We start from the raw sequence: 18,347 nt of genomic DNA on the forward strand, positions 1-18,347 counted from the left end.
GGAATTAACTAATATACGTCATCTGGAAAGAGTAAGATTGAAAGACAGACTCCAACATTTTGAAACAGCTTGGCAACCTCTCATACAGTCCCTTGCTAATACAAATCCAACTTCATAATGAATGTACTATGCACTGCAAGGTTCTTGTGATACTTCTAAGAAGTCATCAAAACGATGAATCAGATTGCTTAAGTCCTGTCCGAGCCCAGCCGTCCCATTGCCTCCATTCCAGTGAAGACATTTTTTGTCATTCAGAAACTCTCATGGCAGACTTGCCTTGTCAAACACTGAGTGAGCAGCGCCGTTCTTGGGTGACAACCATAAAAAACCTCCCAAGATTCTCTCTGTCCGCAGCATCATGTATATTCAAGGCGTTAAACTCCACCACAATCGGTTGTGTTTCTGTGGAACTGCGCATCACGTGACTTGTGTTGCATGTGGTGAAGTCTTCCATTCATAATGCATATGGTACGACTCTGGCCATGTCAGACTGTAAAGTAGATGTTGCAGGAAGGGATAATTTTTTAAATATTAAATGAAACATGAATATGTCAGTGTTTTGTTGTTGTTGTTTTTGTTTTTTGTTTACAAGTGATGAAGATTATCTGCGCTCTCCCTTCACTTTATTTCCACCCGCAGAGCAGAAGCTCCTCTTTTTAGAGAGGCTGCAGGGTAAAAACACATACAAAGTGCTCTGGGGGCGACCTCTTTAAATATAACAGCTGAAACTGACTCACAGCAGTGCTGCTACAAACAGCCACAGTCAGTGCTCCACTAGTTCCAGTCCAGGGACTGTTTCAGTTCCTGGTGAAGCTCTTTATTTTATTAGATATTGATTCTGTGTACGTGTGCGTGTTTGTGTGTTTGTGTGTGTGCTCCTGCCTCCCACAGCACTGGGATTAAAGTTGTAGTTTACATAATGCTCTGAGGTTGTTTATTGCATTGGCTAACCCAGATTATTTACTGGTTAGTTCATGATATTACTTCATTATATATTTGAGTGTGAATTTAATGTCCATATGAAAGCAACTATTACCCCATCTCATTTATTTACATTTTAATATCTACAATTAAACTTATGTTTTTACAAGCTTGTAGTCATTGATTCATTCATTCATTCATTCATTTTCTATAGCCACTTCTCCTGCACTCAGGATCAAGTCGACACTTTATCATTTACCTGAAAAAACCCTTTGGAGAAAATAGTTTGTTTGACTCTATTGAACAAACACGGAGCCACAAAAAAGGCAGCACGGCAGGTGTTTGTTTATGGGCGTTGACTTTCTTTAACTGAAATCAGTTCATCTCTTTGCCTCCTCTCCCCCTCCAAACCCTCCTTCTCTCGGATCCTCAGGCGCATCCTGGAGAGGCAGACTGCTGTGCAGGAGATCCTGGAGTCCAACTCTCACACTTTGACTTCCGTCCAGTCCCTGCTGACACATTTGCCAGACCTGGACCGAGGCATCTGTAGCATTTACCACAAAAGGGTAAGTGGTAAATTAGTAACAACACACACACACAGTAATAGTTTAGGTCCAAGATCAGTGGTCCTCACCTGGTGGAGTCTCAGGACCCACATGTTTTTCTTCATCATGAAGTCACGATCCAAATTTGACAAAATTTCGTGAATAAATAATTTATCATCTTCCGCACATTTTAGAATCTTTAAAAAAAAAAAAGAAAAAGAAGAAGAAGAAGAAAAAAAGCCACAACCCAATCAAAACAACTCTGCGACCCACCTTTGGGTTGCGATCCACTAATTGAGAAACGCTGTCCTGGATAATAGGCCAGTGTGCAGTGGCCTGAGTCCATGTCAGCAGTGCCAAGGAGCTGCTCCGCGTCTGGGATCTCATCACGGAGCTTCTTGGCAGGGTTTGCCGACACCAGGGAGCTTTAAAGCTGCAGCGCATGATTGATACTGTGAACAGTCTTCAGTGGGACTCCCATTAACCTTTCATGGCTGGGGATGATGCTGTGACATCATTAACGGTAATATTAAGTCAGCGAGACCTCCCCGGTGAGGTGTTACCATGCAGTGCGTCGATCGATCGCTCGTTGGCTCGTCTCCTCCTCGCAGCTGCTTCGACTCTGAGAAGGAAAACAAACCAAAACGACGCCAAACAAGCCCCGCCTTCTGCCGCTGCGTCTCTAGTTTTGCTGCTCTGTCAGGGACGGTGGAATAAAGCCGTGACCTGTTGCTCTGCGACGTTTTCCCCACCTAACGCAGAAAAGCAGATGCCGTGTGTTCTTCTTTTCAGCAGGGAGTTTTTTTTATTATTATTTTGCCGCCTGCTTTATTGTTAAGATCTCAACAGCCTGTTGCTGCCTCTGCTTGTGCTGCTGCTGCTAATAATTTATGTCTCTCAGTGTTGCCTCTAATAAACGGTTGCTCTTTAAGCTCGCCAGTCACAACCCGTGTGGATAAAATTTAGTGATCCAATCTCGGCCGTTTACACAATCCCTCAGTGAAGTGCGCGCACGGGCTGCCGCTGTTTGAAGAACTGCCCCTGAAAAGATTACGCAACATCACTGGTGGTAGAAGGGGGTGTTTCTTTTTATTTTTTCAGAAAGCTTTTCATGGCTGCTGTCACATTACTTAAATGAAGCTGTAACGCTAGATTTGTTCCCACTTAGGTTGTGATTAATGTGTGAAAATGTATATGACAAACGTATATGACATTTCAGAGCAGTGAAAAGTAAAACATGCACACAGTGTAGAACAATTGAATGTGCAGCAGTGTTTCTTCAGCACAGTAAACCGTTGACTGTGCTTTTTGTGTTCTACGTGCTCTGTGGTTCTTGTGCCCGACGTGTCGCTTGTGTTTTCATACAGATGTCGTGTCGTCGAACGAATTTGAGCACATGCAGACATGAAAGTATTATCGTCTAAATCTAAATGACATTGATATTAAAACTGTAGATTTCTAAACAAACACACAAACACACAAAACGCACACAAGTGTAACGTCCCCGACCTGTCTGCTTCATTTGATGCGAGCCTCGTGTCTCCGCTTCAGTCGTCCACCCAGGAGTTCTACCTCATCTGCAGCAGCCTCTCCCGCCTGGCGCTGGAGCTGCAGGCCTTGCTCCCAGCCATCCAGTCGCAGATCAGCTCGCCCCTCCTCCGGGACATCCTATTGGACACCCCGGACCTGCTGGCCCCGGCTCACGGCTTCCTCAAGGTGCTCAGTGAAAAGGCTGCCAAGTAAGTATCCAAGAAGTCTCCAGAAAAATCCAAGTCAGGTTCATGTAAGGCTTTTTTTTTTATTGAAGGATTTAGTTTGGCTAGTCACCTTTCAATAATTAAAAAGTGTTCATTATTATGTTGTTATTTTGTTTTGCACACTCACACTAGACCGTTTTAGTTGTAGATGAACCCTGAAATATTTTTACACAATAAAACAATTTTTTGGGGCAATTATTGATAAAATAAGAATGAAAAAGAAAATATTTTCCCTTATACAGCCGAACTCACCAGGCAGGCATGTTTTGTTTTTGTTTTTTTTCATTTTTGAATGAGGAAGAGGCTGCTTGCATTTCATGATCAGACTCCAGCCACCTCAGTCTTTATGGATAATCACATCTTTCTAAGGTTGTGTCAGCTCTGGAGGCTCGCCTTCGGCCAAAAGCTATCTCACTGGAAGGTTGTCTTCCTCGTTTGTTAGCCTGGCTTTCTGATGTACGTGCTGATCATCAAGGAGCGCAGCTCAGGGACCGCCGGAGGAATGTGACAGAGATTTGAATGCCCCACATTCGATTGGGGATGCACTCCACGAGGGCACCCTTCCACAATGGTGCTTACTTTCTCAGACACAGTTTTAAGGGTTGTGTAATTGGTCAAAGAACATTCACAGCGTTCCGGGTTTGCACAAGAAGTGGAACATAAGTGGGGTCAGCGGTGCCCTAGAGGCCTTGAGAAGAGCTGGAAGGCGTTCAGTGCATGAATACCTCAAGACAATATTTAGCTGCTTTCGTGAAGGTTTCACAAAATTTATCTGGATGACGTAACCTTTGGAAAAAAATCTGATTCAGAATCAAATTCACGTGCGAGCATCAGAGCCAACTATGTGAGAACATTAGTCGGTAAAATAGTGACGAAGAGGAGCTGCAGTTTCTCGAGATTTACTGTCCGTTTGTGATGTCTCTTTAAGGTTCCGTGTCATGTGAAAAATAATCATAATGTCTGTTTATAGTCTGTCAACGAGCTCCTGACAGATTCATCCATTACTTCTTTTGCTCGCTCTACTTCTGGGAAAGTGTGCACTAAAACCATGGATGTATTCTAAGAACTGGATACCAAACTGGCAATATGGCGGTCACCTCTGCCAGGTTTGTCCCCCTTTTCATTCGTGGTAGCTGAAACGAAGCAGCAGTTGGAGCAGCAGGCTAGAAATGAGCGTTGGTGTTGAACGCAGGACCAACTATCTTGTTTTCTGGAGATTATAATTAAACATGTGGAGATGCTCCGCTGGAGCCTCGGATTGAAGTTTAATATCTGAGAATGGGCGTCATTTGAGGCCCTTTAAAGCGACTTTAATTTTTGAACACATTTTGAAATTTGAAACTATTTTCTTGCTCACTGGGTTTTTCCCGTTCCGTTTTGTCGTTGAAAAAAGTGAAGAATTGAATCAATGTGTGTTTATGATGACACCGGACACACAGGCAGGCAGCGTTTGATGATTTATCACGCTTCCGTCTCCTCTTTGTGTTTGTTTGTGGAGGTCAGGCAATAAGACGGAGCTCTTCTCAGACCTTTCCGACTTCCCGGTGCTGCGGGAAAGGAGGGAACAGATCCAGGAAGTCGTCGATGACATTTACGAGCACCGCAAAGAAATCCGCATGACGCTGAAGGCCCCCGCGCTGGACTACACTGCCGTCTCCGGACAGGAGGTACCACCTGTGTGTGTGTGCGTCGGTGAGAGACTGGTGGGAGGAGATTGATGGCCCGAATTGGGTGGATGACTCAGTCGCAGCGATGATCTGATGTCCGCGCGCATGTGTGTTTAATCAAAAGTGACACGTCCTTTCATCCGTCCCTCCCCTCCAGTTTCTGATTGAGGTGAAGAACTCGCTGTCCTCCGCTGTTCCACTTGACTGGGTCAAAATCAGCAGGTAGGCTGTCACACTTTGGGACACACAGGTCACAGACAGGACGCTTCTCCAATGTCTCCAACTCCCCGAGTCCCCCCGCCTCCTCCTTCCAGCAACTCAATAATGATGCTGACTTTTATTTCAATGCCGCGTTAAAAACGTCTCAGCTCCCTTGATGCCAAAACGGCAGTGAAATTCACTCTGACAGCTGCTTTCTTTGCTTGTCGCTTTTGTTTTGTGCGGCGCTGCATTATGTTGGAAATAACAAACTTGGCAGGAAAATTGTCAATTTCTTTTTAATTTGTGTCTCACAACCACATTGCGGAGCGTGTGTTTACTGCTTTTCCATTTTAGAAAACCATTCCAAAGTACATTTAAATTCCCAAGTGCAGCAGAATAGCTGATCTTTCAACCGTTGCTCCATCTTACACAATCTTAGTGTTGTGTGAACAGCCTGCAACCTTCCCCAGCAATCTGCCTTTATAGACTAGAGGGGAAGACAAAGAGGAAATCCAAGAGGCAACCGTTAGTCTAGCTGCTGCTAAAGAGATTAGCAAACCATAGAGGTTGTTTTATGAGAACTGGATCTCAATAAGATAATTTCAATTTTCAATAAGATAATTACAGAAGCCACACACACAAAAAAATGAGGCTCCGTATCACGTTGTGACGTGAAAATTATCACAAAAAAACGTGACAGTTTCACGTTAAACGTGAAACTATTACGTTATTTCATGAAAGTTTTGTTACATGATAAGGTAATTGCAAAAAAAGATGCAATATTTGTATCTCAAGACAAGATAAGATGAGATATTCCTTTATCAGTCCCACAGTGGGGAAATTTCCAGCATTACAGCAGCAAAGTGGATAGCAAAAAATAAGAAGCATCAGTAAAAACAGACAGTAAATAACAAATAATTGATATAAACCAGGACTATAGAAAAATCTGAACAATTTCAACAATTGATACTACAATATAAGTAATATCTTCATAAATTATGAAGTGATTCTCACAGTTAAATGTTCAGGTTCGTGCAGACTAAATTTTCCCCGCAATCCCTAAAACTGAATGTTTGAGTTCTGTTCCGTAAGAGCCTGACGACCACGTGTGGACCCCTCTGAATAGTGCTTCTGTTATAACTTCAGCATGTATGCGCTACTGTACGGTCCAGCATTATTTTCCCCATTTACCTCACACTTTTTTTTCTTTTTTTTTTTTTGCTCCACCCTCTTTTCTTCAGCACCAAGGCCGTCAGCAGGTATCACTCTCCGTTCCTGGTGGAGCGCTACAAGAAGCTGCTGCAGCTCAGGGAGCAGCTGCTGCTCGACTGCCGGCAGGAGTGGATCAATTTTCTGGAGTAGGACACACACACGGGCGCAGACAGAAACACAAACACACACACACACACACCTCTTAACCCTAAATTCATGTGGGGGAGCAGTTTCTGGATCACAAGCTCGTCTGCGGTTCCGAGCTCTCTGCCAATCAGACGCACTCCCACTGAAGTGCACGTCGGTCTGCTCGGGAGTTGCTGTGCATTTAATGTAATCAATCGTTCTTTCTCTCCTATCCTCTCCCTCTTTTTGTAGTCAGTTTGGGGAGCACTACCACACCATGAAAAGGGCTATTAGTCACCTAGCAACCATGGACTGCCTCCTCTCATTGGCCGAGGTGGCGAAACAAGGGGACTATTGCAGGTGATGTCCACTCACAAAGGCAGCAGACACCGGCGGCTGTTGCGTTGCGTTGTGTTGTGTTGTGTTGTGTTGCTTTGCGTTGTGTGTTTGTACGCTGCTGGTGAGTGTGACGTCTCCGGGACCGCCGGTGTGCGTCTGCGTGTGGGTGTCCTGTGTCGTGTCCTGTAGTCTCAGACAGGCTGTGTGTGGGTGTGTGCAGCGGGCTCGGCAGCACGCTCAGCCAAAACGCCAACGTCTCTCCCACTCACTCACTCACTCACTCGTGCATACACACACACTCATCATGAACACCTTTATATTGTCCTTTTCTGCTTCCCAATCATCTCCGTCCTCCAGCTCCTGTGTTTTTTTCTGACCTGTCATCCTCACCTCCGTCTCCAGCTTCCCTCCTGCCATCACTCCTGAATTTCCAGCTTTCTGAGGAATATTTTGACTTGTGCTCGGGTGTTAATATGTATGAGGCTGCAGCACAGCAATTCCAGAGTTGAGAAGTGTTAAAAAATAAAAAAATAAAAAAAAAAAGATTGAAGATGAACAGCCTAACAAGCTATTTAGAGTGATATCAGGGTTATCCAGAGTTTGCTTGCGGGCCAACGGGGCAACTACATTAGAAATGTGAAAATCAAGTTCAGGTTCACACAGCAACTATTAGCATTTTAGCACAAAGACTGTCCAGTTTGTTGAGCGACTCAGTTAAGTGCAGAGTTGCTGTAATCTGATTGAAGCAGTGAAGTGTTTTCCCAGTTTCCAATTTTGTGTTACGGTGAGATATTTGTTTCTTCAATGTAATGAAAATGTGTGTGTTTTCTGTGTTCAGGCCAGAGGTGTGTGAGAGCCGGCGTCAGATTCTGATCAGGGACGGTCGACATCCTGCCATCGACTTATTGATGGGAGAGCAGAGCCAGTATGTGCCCAACAATACTGACCTGCAGGTACCACATGCACGCACGTGCACATAAACACACGCACACACACAGGCCTGTTCACGTGTCTTATTCAGTTAGTCGCTACACTTACAGCGCTTAACAATTTGAATTGATGACCACCTGCCACTAAAAAGATTTGTTTTCCAGTAATGCATTTGAATACATGTAATTTGACATCTTAATCAGCGCATGCTTTGCCTCTTTCTGTTTTTTTTGTAACACAGTCAATTTGAAAATGCCTTTAGTGCTAAAATGTAATTTTAGCACTAAAGGCTAAAATGTAATTTTAGCACTAAAAATACCATTTTGCCCTAAAGGGTCTTTATACTGGTGTATTAACCACTGCACAACCATAAAAAAATGCTTTTGTTATTTAATTTTTTGTTGTCTTAATTTAGGACAGCTGAAATTGGACGGTGGTCTGTTCAGCGTTGTATGTAACGACGCAAATGTGTTGCGCAGGCACCCGGGTTGCACAACAGCACTGCACGCTCTCGCGCTTCCTTCGCTCTGGGCTGGAATGGCTCCGCGTTATTGTACAACAAAACCACATGCCAGTAGGGACAAAAGCCAAAGCTCTCCATCCACCCACCTCCTCGGCTGTGCAGGACAAAAACCCAAATTATCCCGTTCTCTCCTTCATCCCTTTCTGTCTGTAGCCATATTGTTAATATCTCCTCTCATCATCTCTCCTCTCTCCTCTCTCCCGCTCGCTCGCTCGCTCGCTCGCTCTGCTGTTTGCAGGGCGACGGCAAGAGAACAATGGTCATCACCGGTCCAAACATGGGGGGTAAAAGCTCCTACATCCGTCAGGTGGCCCTGATCTGTGTCATGGCTCAGATGGGCTCCTACGTCCCAGCCACAGAGGCCAGTGTGGGAATACTGGACGGTATTTATACCAGGTATGTGCACACGCTCGAGCGGGAAGGTTTTTGCAAGAGGTTTCCGTGCAACTGGCTGCTGCAGCGTGATTGCATGTGTGTGTTTGAGAGAGAGAGAAGGCGATAGATGGAAAAGAAGAGATAGATAGATAGCTACTTTATTGATCCTCAAGGAAATTCAGTTTTTCAGTTGCACAATCGCTCATCAGCAAATCAGTTTAGGAAAAAAAAAGTGTGAAACAAAATGTTTTTGCAGTTGAAAAAAAGTGACAATAGCCAGTGGAACTGAAGTTTTTTAAAAAGGAAAATTGCTGAATTGCAGGATGTGAAGTGCAAAGTGCTTACGTGTGGGACATCATTCAGCTCGCCCCCCATGCTCCTCCCCTCCCCAGTGTTGCCTTCAAGAGCCTGATGGCGCTTGGCAGGAAGAAGAAAGAAATGCTGTGCGCTTTACATACAAGACAAGCCTCAGTGAGCAGTTGAACAGCAGTTAAAGTTTGTTGGTTATTAGTTTGGGATTGTGGTGGGCGTATCCAATCTCAAGATCAAATCAAATCAAATCAGTAACTCACTTAGAAACGTGAAAGTGTTATTAATGTGGAGATTCACAGTTGATGAAACGAAAAATTTGACTGGGAGACACAGCCACCTAATAACATCGTAGAATTACTGCAGCACTGATGTTTGAACTTGTTTATTTGTTTGCTACCTTTATTTAATCTCGTTAACACACTGAGGCAAACCTCATTTACAGTGCAGACGAGAGTACAAAGCAAAACAAAAATTAAAATACAGATTAACACAATAAAATACAGTAACAGAGATGATCAGAGAAAACGCTTGCACGACGAGAACAGAGAATATGTAAAGAACGTGCTTAACTCCCGCTATTTTTTTTTACTGACTCATTAAAAAAAAAAAAACATTCCCAATTCCCCCACGCACACACAACATTTTCTATCTTGTTTTAAGCCAGACTAATCTGCTCTGAAGCCCATTGGTGGATAAAAAGCTGAATTGGAGTTGCTTCTCCAGACTGGATCTGTGTTCCATCACTGTCTGGTGTGACGCTGAACTCCACGAGGTTCCCCACTGTGAGCTCTTGTCGGAGAGTGCTGACAATTATTCTTCTGTGTTTTCTCTCTAACGAGCGTTAACGGTAAACCCTGCTTGTGGTTTCCAGTGCCGGGTGACGACACATTAGCACGGGGCAGAGGCCAACGTACGGCCTCGGCTATTCTGCGTGTGCTGCGCTGTGATTAGACCTAATGGCTTGCAGATGTGCGCAATTGTTCTTTTTTTTTTTTGTGTGTGTGTGTTTTTTGTGGGGCTAAGCATGTTCCTGTGTGTTAACTCAGTTGGAGCTGCAGACTTGTCAGCACACTGTGTGCGTGTGCGTGTGCAGTTAAGTGATTTAGATAGAAACGTCCTGTCCTGTAGGAAAGAGAAAAATGTAGTTTGTATTTAAGGCTTTCTTAAAATGTGTCGCTTTGGTCCGACTCAGTCTTTTTAGAGTTAGTCACTCGTGTCGTCACCAATGCCGGCTATCAGATGAGCTCATAAATGTTTTTCAATGTGCTTTTTTTCTGCGTTTCTTAGGCACCTATGTGCGACAAACCCCGTTGAAAACACCCTGGTAACATGACACTGTATATCAGAGGACAAGTACGAGAATTACGAAACCGCAGCATCGCAAGCGTTAGGTATCAACCTAGCAATGCTAAAGCCAGCTAGCTTGACCTCCAGCAAGCTGCACTGGCCCCGCCCCTGGCCCCCAGAATCCAAGATGGCGGCCCATTCATTTCAGTGAAGTTGCTCTCCCAGCGCACACGCCGAAAAAGTTTTTGACCTCCACATTAATGGGCCCATAGAACAGGCGCAGTGGTGTCACTTCCCATCATGCCTCTGAAACTCATGCGATCTATTTGGCCAATCAGAATGATGCTGGAGAAGGTCACTTACAGGCACAGCAGGACGCAGCCAATCAGAAGGAGCTGAGACACAGCAGCACCTACGACGTTGTGACGTCACGCTGGGAATAAACTCTTTTCTGGTGATTTTCTGGCCTTCATCATCGACTAACAGACCATAACTGATGGTCACCAAGGTGACCACCATAACAGTGGCCACCTTGAGTACTCACATCTGGACCGCCTGGTCAACAGCTACAGTTGGAACACATCAACATTGATCTTTAGCTTTGATAAGGATAATAAACGTGCAACGGAAACAGTTTACTCGTGTCTGCGCTGAACCAACTGGTAATGTTATAGTTGCATCACAAAGAACATCTCCGCTGTGCCTTGATGGACATATTTTTTCCAGCTTTTTTTCCCTTCCTGCTGAATGTCTTTGCAGCGCACTGCGTCCTCGCTTTCTTAATCTAAGTGTCCGACATTTTAATGAAAAGAACGCCTACGTGGCTGTTTCTTTTTATTAAACCCAAAACATACCGAGGCGCTGCGGAACTGTGGGTGTTTATTTTTCTTGTGTTGCTTTGAAATAATTCAGAGGTAAATATTTTTCTCGGCCAGTCAAAAACAAACCCACTTAATGTCCCCTCAGAGAGCTCGCACTCTGCTGCTGCCCTCCGTGTCCGAGGGTTTTTCAATCGGTCGGCGGAGGAACCTTTTGTCACCGAGTGTGAACATTTTTACGGTGAATTTAACTCGATCAGTTCTTACTTTTGAGTGGACGGCGTCAGACTGAAATCAGAATCTGCCTCATGTTTTGCTGGTGTTTGTGTTTTGCCGACTCACAGCATTCAGTCAAAGCTCCCTTACGGTAGCTGAGTGCTAACGTGTGTGTTTGTGCGCTCATGTGTGTGTACTTTCAGACAGAATAAGCTGGAAGTGCTGTGTGTGTGTGTGTGTGTGTGTGTGTGTGTGTGTGTGTGTGTGTGTGTGTGTGTGTGTGTGTGTGTGTGTGTGCGTGCGCGTGCGCGTGTGCGTGTGCGTGTGCACGCTCCCGGGCTACAGAGAGATGCATATGTGCACACCGAGCCGCTGTGTGTGTTTTCTTGTCTCTATTGAGTCCTGAAGGTTATAGAGCACATTCTTCCATCCCCTCATGGTTGTTATGGAAACAGCAAAGGTTGTAAAAACTGTGTTTTGCGAGGGGCCGACGGACTCCTCGCAGTGATCAGAGCGCATTTCACCAAAGTCTTTCACAGGCTTTTTCCCTCACAAAACACAAGGAAGCCGTTTCATTTTTTGCAGACAGCAGTAACGCCATCGCAGCTTTTCTAGACTGGTCTGATTAGTCTTCTTAATACGTCTCCAGCCACCGTATTGTACCAAACCTAAAGCTTTGCCTTATTAGATCAGTGTCACAATAGAAAACTGGTAATGGAAACACCTGAACTTGTGGCTACAAGGTTTTTACGCTCTCATGAGGTGGTTTTCCAGACGTATCGTTATAGAGGTATATTGCAATTCCCCCCCCCCCATTTTACACGTCACCGGATGTGACGTATAGGGTCAGGTGACCAGTTCACTTCTAGCGAAAATGGTGCGTTATGTTTGGACAGAGGAGGAGACGGAATATCTTTTACTAGTAATCAAAGAGAAAAATAGAACAACCTTTCTTGACAGCAAACAAACAAAAGCAAACGTGATTCTCGTAAAATCTCGCAGGACAACATTTTACGATAAATACGGCTTATGCGGCTTCACACCATTCAATGGAAACGCCTGCAAATCGCAATTGTACTTTGTCGAAATTTTAGAAATCTCGATTTTATTTTGCGAACAACTGTAATGGAAAATGCAGCCAGTGTTGCAGTCAACTTCAAAGCCGTTTATGAGCTCTGGTCATTGGACTTGGATGACACTTAATAAGTTCCATCGGTCATCATCATGGAGTTGCCGACCAGCCCAGGACGTCAATGCGCCTCCTGAACCTGCGATTTATCCGGTTGGAACCTCATGTGTGCTCGATTGCAGTGGAGTCCAGTCATCATGACTAAATTATAGCAGCGTGTTCAATTAAAATTGACTAGACCCCGGAGAGCGTTTCAGGTCTGTCGGTGTTCATTGTGTGTTTTTACTTATGCTGCCCCACAATCCCACACACACTACACTCCATATACCACATTAATTCTATTAATTCTGTAGAGTTCTACCAGGAGAAATTTTCAAAGTGTACATGCAATTGACAAGGCCCCAGTGCACTTCATGCAAAGTCTGGCAAGAACCTTCATTGGGGATCTAATTAGCTGAGATAAAGGGCCAGTGCCCTGACGTTGGAATCCTTCTTTCAGGAATTTAAGTTTTGCTGTTGAATTCTGCAATTAAGGGGACGTTCTTAAACAGACCAACAGACACAAAAGCAGTACTGGAACCCCGATTGGATCAGAACTTTGACGAGTGTCCATACCGAGGCTTGATCAAAGATCAGAGATCCGTCTCACTGATGACTTCACTGTCACGCCTTCAGCTCTTGTTGTTGTTGTTGTTGTCTTGAATCTTTGAGGAACACATATTGACGAAGAATCAATCCGTTCTCACCTTTGAGTCCGGACTGATGAGCTGTGGTTGTCAAAGACAATTCCCTGAAAAAATGAAAATCGCTCTAAAGAGGGTTTCTAACACTGAATAATTCTAATAGTGAAACACGGTAACTAGGAAGCCGTGAGTCATGTTTTTGTTTGGGTTGGTTGCGGGGATCTGTTTCTATTACGTGGCTCCAAAATTAAGACTTTTAACTAATTATATAAAAATAAAAAAACTGGATGGGGCAAAAAACAAAAAAAGTGTCCAATCTGGGCGCACAAAAAAAAACCCACGAGTGCTGGAGAAACACCGACGATGTGTGTAAACATGTTTTCAGCAGAGGGAGGTGGAGAGAGAGACGGGATCAGATGACGGCCGGACTATTTTCAGAAGCAGCGTGTTTGGCAGAATGGAGGTACTGGGTGGAAGCAGCAGGACGCCCAGCTGGTGGAAGGACTGTGGCGCTGCTGAACGTACACCCCCTCAACCCCCTCGTCCCCCGCGCCCCTCCCCCAATCGGCTGACACACACGGCAGCTTCTATTTATTTATTTATTTTTAATTATCAGATTTTTTTGCCGCTCAGTCTGTACACATCCGAGCGTCATCATTTGCCCGGAGTTACGCTTTGCACGTACGCACAACTTCCTATTGGCTAATGAAATGCTGCAGCATGTCGGCAACCACCACCACCAGCAGCTCCCCCCACCCCCTTTACCCTGGAAGGCTTGTGGCGAAACCATGGTAACCCTGAGTTGGCTGCTCTCCTCCGCCATTCATTGATAGGCGCTGGTGCGACGCTGCTGAAGGTTGGTTTACGGTGGGAGCTGGCGGATGTGGATGTGACTGTCAGTGACGGGGAGACGGGTGTGATGTTCAGGGTGAGAAATATTTCTGTCTCGGCGTTGAAGGTGGTTTGTTTTACTTTAACTTTATTTTTTTCAGAAAATAAAACGTACATATGAGTTGCAGAAATCCATCCTTTGCTTATTTTGCTTGCTCTGCCTTTTTAAAGAGTGCACTGAAGCACACACACACACACATCTGCCTTAAGTGTCTGTGATGTTGTCTCTGATGTCACAAAGAAGAAGAAGAAGAAGAAGAAGAACTTTATTGATCCCACGATGGGGAAATTTGCATAATTACAGCAACAACAGAAAAGAATAAAGAAATTGGCTAGAGTGCAAAAGGTCAAGAATTATATTAACTGAAGATATTGACAAAAATAAAATATTTGTAAGTATGTACAGAAAAAAAGCAAGATAAAAATCAAGATATTTACATATTAAACGTTTGAATGTACATGTGCTACATGCTCTGCTAAATAGTTTCTATTGCAATCTACATGAGAAATTTACAGTTAATGTAGATTTTGTTTTTGTATCCCAGTGGATGCAATTGTACAGCCTGACTGCTGTAGGCAGGAATGACCTGCGGTAGCGCTCTTTCTTGCACTGAGGGTGCAGCAGCCTCGAGCTGAAGGAGCTGCTCAGGCTCTACACAGTGTGGTGAAGGGTGTGGGAGGTGTTGTCCATGATGGACGTCAGCTTGGCCAACATCCTTCTGTCCGCCACCTCCTGGATGGAGTCCAGTGGACAGTCCAGGACGGAGCTGGTTCTCCTCACCAGTTTCTCCAGTTTCCTCCTGTCCCTGTCCGTGACTCCACTCCCCCAGCACATGATGGCATAGCACACTACAGAGGCCACCATAGTGTCATAGAAAGTCCGGAGAAGGATCTTGCTGACCCCGAAGGACCTCCGTCTCCTCAGCAGATGGAGGCGACTCTGGCCCTTCTTGTAGATCCCTGTGGTGGGGGCACCACTGCCCCCCCTAGCTTCGTAATAACAACCCTGGCCGGGTGTTCACTCTGTCCAACATGTTTAAATCCCATTGAACTCATCATCTTTGAAGCCAAAAACAACTTGAGGCGAAATATTCTGTTTTCTGAAGTTCATTTGGATAAAGTTGATGGAACCTGACATGAAAGATGGAATGTTGCAGAGCCATTGTCCTCAGGTTTTCTTAAGGGCCCGATTATGAAAAACTGACTTTTCAGCTCGTTGGTAACATCTCTGGCATGGCGATCAACACATCAAGTACAAAGAAAATGACATATATATTGGCTTTTTCTGTCTCGCTGCGGTGAAATGAGTCGAGCTCTCTGCATCACAAGTCGAGCTGATTATCACAGTCACGCCTCCGCTGACATTTTTTAATGTGGAAGAGGTGTCACTACATGATAGCTCGTTGCCATCTACCTCACAAGCTAGCGCCAACAGTGCATGGCTGACCAATCAGAAACACTTATTTCGTGAGGCCTGTACAGCTCAAACTTGGAGTTTTTTCACCAAACAAACCTCGTTATTATTGGAAGTAGACTGCCAAAATGAATTAATTACATCTGGAATTGGGCCCTTTTAAGTTGCCTCCCATTCCTATTTGTCTTCTTCTGTAGTTTTGACAGCTTGCATCATTCATTTCTGCATTTATAATAATCAACACCAGACTTGAATACAGACCAGCAGTCAGGCTGCTTTTCTGGGTTTGAAAGTTTCGAGGTGTCATAACCAGCTCATTTTTCCTCTGTTCTGTTGGGTTTGAGGAACCGGGCGGTACATCCACCGTCTCTCAGTTTGTCCATTCGTCCTCTTCCACACCACTTTCTTTGTCTTCTGCTCTGCAGGAGAACAAATGCGCTCACTGTTGGCAGATTCTCTATTTAGACGTCTGTGGGCGGTCACTGGAAGAACATTCCAAAAAACAACAACATTGTCGGTGTCTTTAGCTTTTGCGGAAAATCAATGCAAACACTAGAAAAATTGGAGAAAAAAAAAACTAAATTCCTCTTGATCTTTGACTTTTTGACTTTTTTCATGCTACTAAAGTTGACCTCTGGTGACATACCCACCGCTTGGTCTCACGCACACTTTCACTGCGTTTCAGTCCAACTGTCGGCACAGTGGTGAAGAACAAAGATCAGAATGCTCAAACTTCCATTTCTAGCAGGACTTACGCTTGGACTCACAGCAGTTGACGCCATTCTCGGTCCTCTCGGTCAGTTTGAAGGTCCACCATGAGGTCTGCCATCCAACGTGAGGGATCCCTCAGGTCATGTGCTTGCGTTAGGGTCCCACTAATGTGAAAATTCCATGGCCCTTTACTGGATTTTTCCTAGTCGTTCATTGCAGGATCCTCAGTTTTCATGAGTCCTAAAGGGATAATTTCTATCCTTCATCCCAAACCTTGTGTTGTGTAACTTATTCATAATTGTGACGCTGTTCAAAGATGAAGAAGTGTGTGGATCCAAGTCTTTTGGGAGTACGGACAGTAAACCTTTAATCTCCATCTCCTCCTCAGGATGGGAGCCTCGGACAACATCTACAAGGGACGTAGTACGTTCATGGAGGAGCTGACGGAAGCCTCACAGATCATTTCGAAGGCAACGGAGCGCTCGCTGGTCATACTGGACGAACTGGGCCGAGGGACGAGCACCCACGACGGGATCGCCATCGCCTACGCCACCCTGGAGTACTTCATCAGAGACGTAAGTCTGTGTTTGTGCCTCCTACGTCGACATGGATGTAAAGGGGATTAAAATACTGGAAGAGGTTGGATTCCGCAGCTTATTAACCCTCATGTCGTTAGGTTGCCCGTCCCTGTGTTGTTGTTGTTGTTGTCTTCAGCGGAACACGAGGCTCCGGGGGTGAGAAGCTTGAGCAGCAGAGCAGCCCTTTAACAGCTGAGCGTAATTGTGGACGAGCTTTGATCTTAAATGTTAATATGGTGTTGAGAGGGCAAGCTGCAGCGGAAAAGTTCGGATCTCCAAGAGGTCCCTGGATGGCTGCTAGTTGGAGGGTTGCACGCTTCACTGCAGCAGCCTCCACCAGGGCCAATAGCAGCCTGGCCAGTCTTCCTACTGCATCTGTGTCCACCAGCTCCAGGCTTTAACATGTCTCCTCCTCACTCTTTCTCAGTGTTGAGAGTGACGTGTTGCAAAGAGAACTGGTGGGTTAAATTATTAATTACCCTTGCCTGCACAATTAACCTACAAAATTATGTATTTATGTTATGTTAGTTGTATTTCCATAACAGTGTTTCGCAAAATAAAAGCGATATTTATAAAATTTCGACAAATTAGAATTGCGATTTGCAGGTGTTTCCATTGAATGGTGCGAAGCGCATAAGTAATTCTCGTAAAATCTCGTATAATTAAAATTAATGAAATAAAATAATATTCCTAACAATTAAACACAAATAGATATTATATGTAAGTGCAAGTACATTTTACTCTTTGTTCCTGCGCTGCATTTCCAGAGTATTAAAACACATTGGCGCCATGTGCTACTGTGCAATGGCAGCAAGGTTTTCATAACTGGTAATGCAAGAGTGCGGAAATCGCAGTGATACTGTAGCATAATTCATGACTTTGTATTGTATGACTGAATCGTCTCTTGCTCTGCCTGTCACCGTGAGCAGCCCTTACCAGCTGTTCCTGCACCGACGGTCCGGTTTTAGCCCCACTAGGCATGAGGTGAGCCGGGCTTCGCCGAGGTTCGGAGCTCCTATATTGCTTGTTACTACCCTTCAGAGACGCTGCGTCGTTTCATATACATCTGTGTTGGCATTGAGCAAGTAGATCAATACGACAGTACGAACAGGCTTCTCTTTTTTTCTCCTGCATGACTATTTGACCAGTCTTGGTGTTTTCGCATTCAGAGTGTGTCGGCTGTCCCCCTGCGAGAGCAGCGTCTCAGAGCACCTGCGAGGAAGCCCCTCCACTTTGTCACATATCTTACTTGCTCTCTAATGGAACACGGAAAATTGCTGGAGTCGGAGGTCTGAGATCAGGGTGACTGCGAGCTGTTTGAGTCACACTTCATGATTCATGCAACACTCATAAATTAGAACTGTACAAAGGTTAAAGTTGATCTTCACTCTCACGTCGCTATGTGTTGTACATGTTTCTGCATCATCATATCCCATCGCCGAGGAGTATAAGAAGACGATAATTACTCGAATTAGAATTTGCTTTAAAATCAACATCCATATTTCAAACATTATCAGCCGCCTTTGAAAAAAAACAAACAAAAACGCATCATACTCTGGTTTCACCACCTCGTCATTACAATTGTCTTGGTTTAGTGCTGTAGGTTAGTGGTGCAAATTGATTGAAAGGCTCAGAACATGGTTTTTCTTTTTTTTATTATTGGATTTGTGCATGTTTTATTGGCTTCCTCCAAGCCTCAATGGAGCACGATG

General features: G+C 44.7%; 1 protein-coding gene across 2 annotated transcripts in view; it reads left to right on the forward strand.

Moving 5' to 3' along the window:
- The window catches only part of msh3 (mutS homolog 3 (E. coli)), a 35,551-nt gene that overhangs the window by 8,414 nt on the left and 8,790 nt on the right, over nucleotides 1-18,347 (forward strand). For both annotated transcript variants that reach the window (XM_076033249.1, XM_076033250.1), the window contains exons 13-21: nucleotides 1,355-1,487; nucleotides 3,018-3,205; nucleotides 4,722-4,890; nucleotides 5,048-5,112; nucleotides 6,333-6,449; nucleotides 6,682-6,789; nucleotides 7,607-7,721; nucleotides 8,460-8,617; nucleotides 16,446-16,632. In XM_076033249.1, the coding sequence (XP_075889364.1) occupies nucleotides 1,355-1,487; nucleotides 3,018-3,205; nucleotides 4,722-4,890; nucleotides 5,048-5,112; nucleotides 6,333-6,449; nucleotides 6,682-6,789; nucleotides 7,607-7,721; nucleotides 8,460-8,617; nucleotides 16,446-16,632 (1,240 nt within the window). The remainder of the gene's footprint in view (nucleotides 1-1,354; nucleotides 1,488-3,017; nucleotides 3,206-4,721; nucleotides 4,891-5,047; nucleotides 5,113-6,332; nucleotides 6,450-6,681; nucleotides 6,790-7,606; nucleotides 7,722-8,459; nucleotides 8,618-16,445; nucleotides 16,633-18,347) is intronic.

This window comes from Nelusetta ayraudi, unplaced genomic scaffold (assembly GCF_046127955.1).
Source record: "Nelusetta ayraudi isolate G7.1 ecotype Tasmania unplaced genomic scaffold, CSIRO-AGI_Nayr_v1 ptg000041l, whole genome shotgun sequence".
In the NCBI taxonomy this organism is placed as follows: Eukaryota; Metazoa; Chordata; class Actinopteri; order Tetraodontiformes; family Monacanthidae; genus Nelusetta; species Nelusetta ayraudi.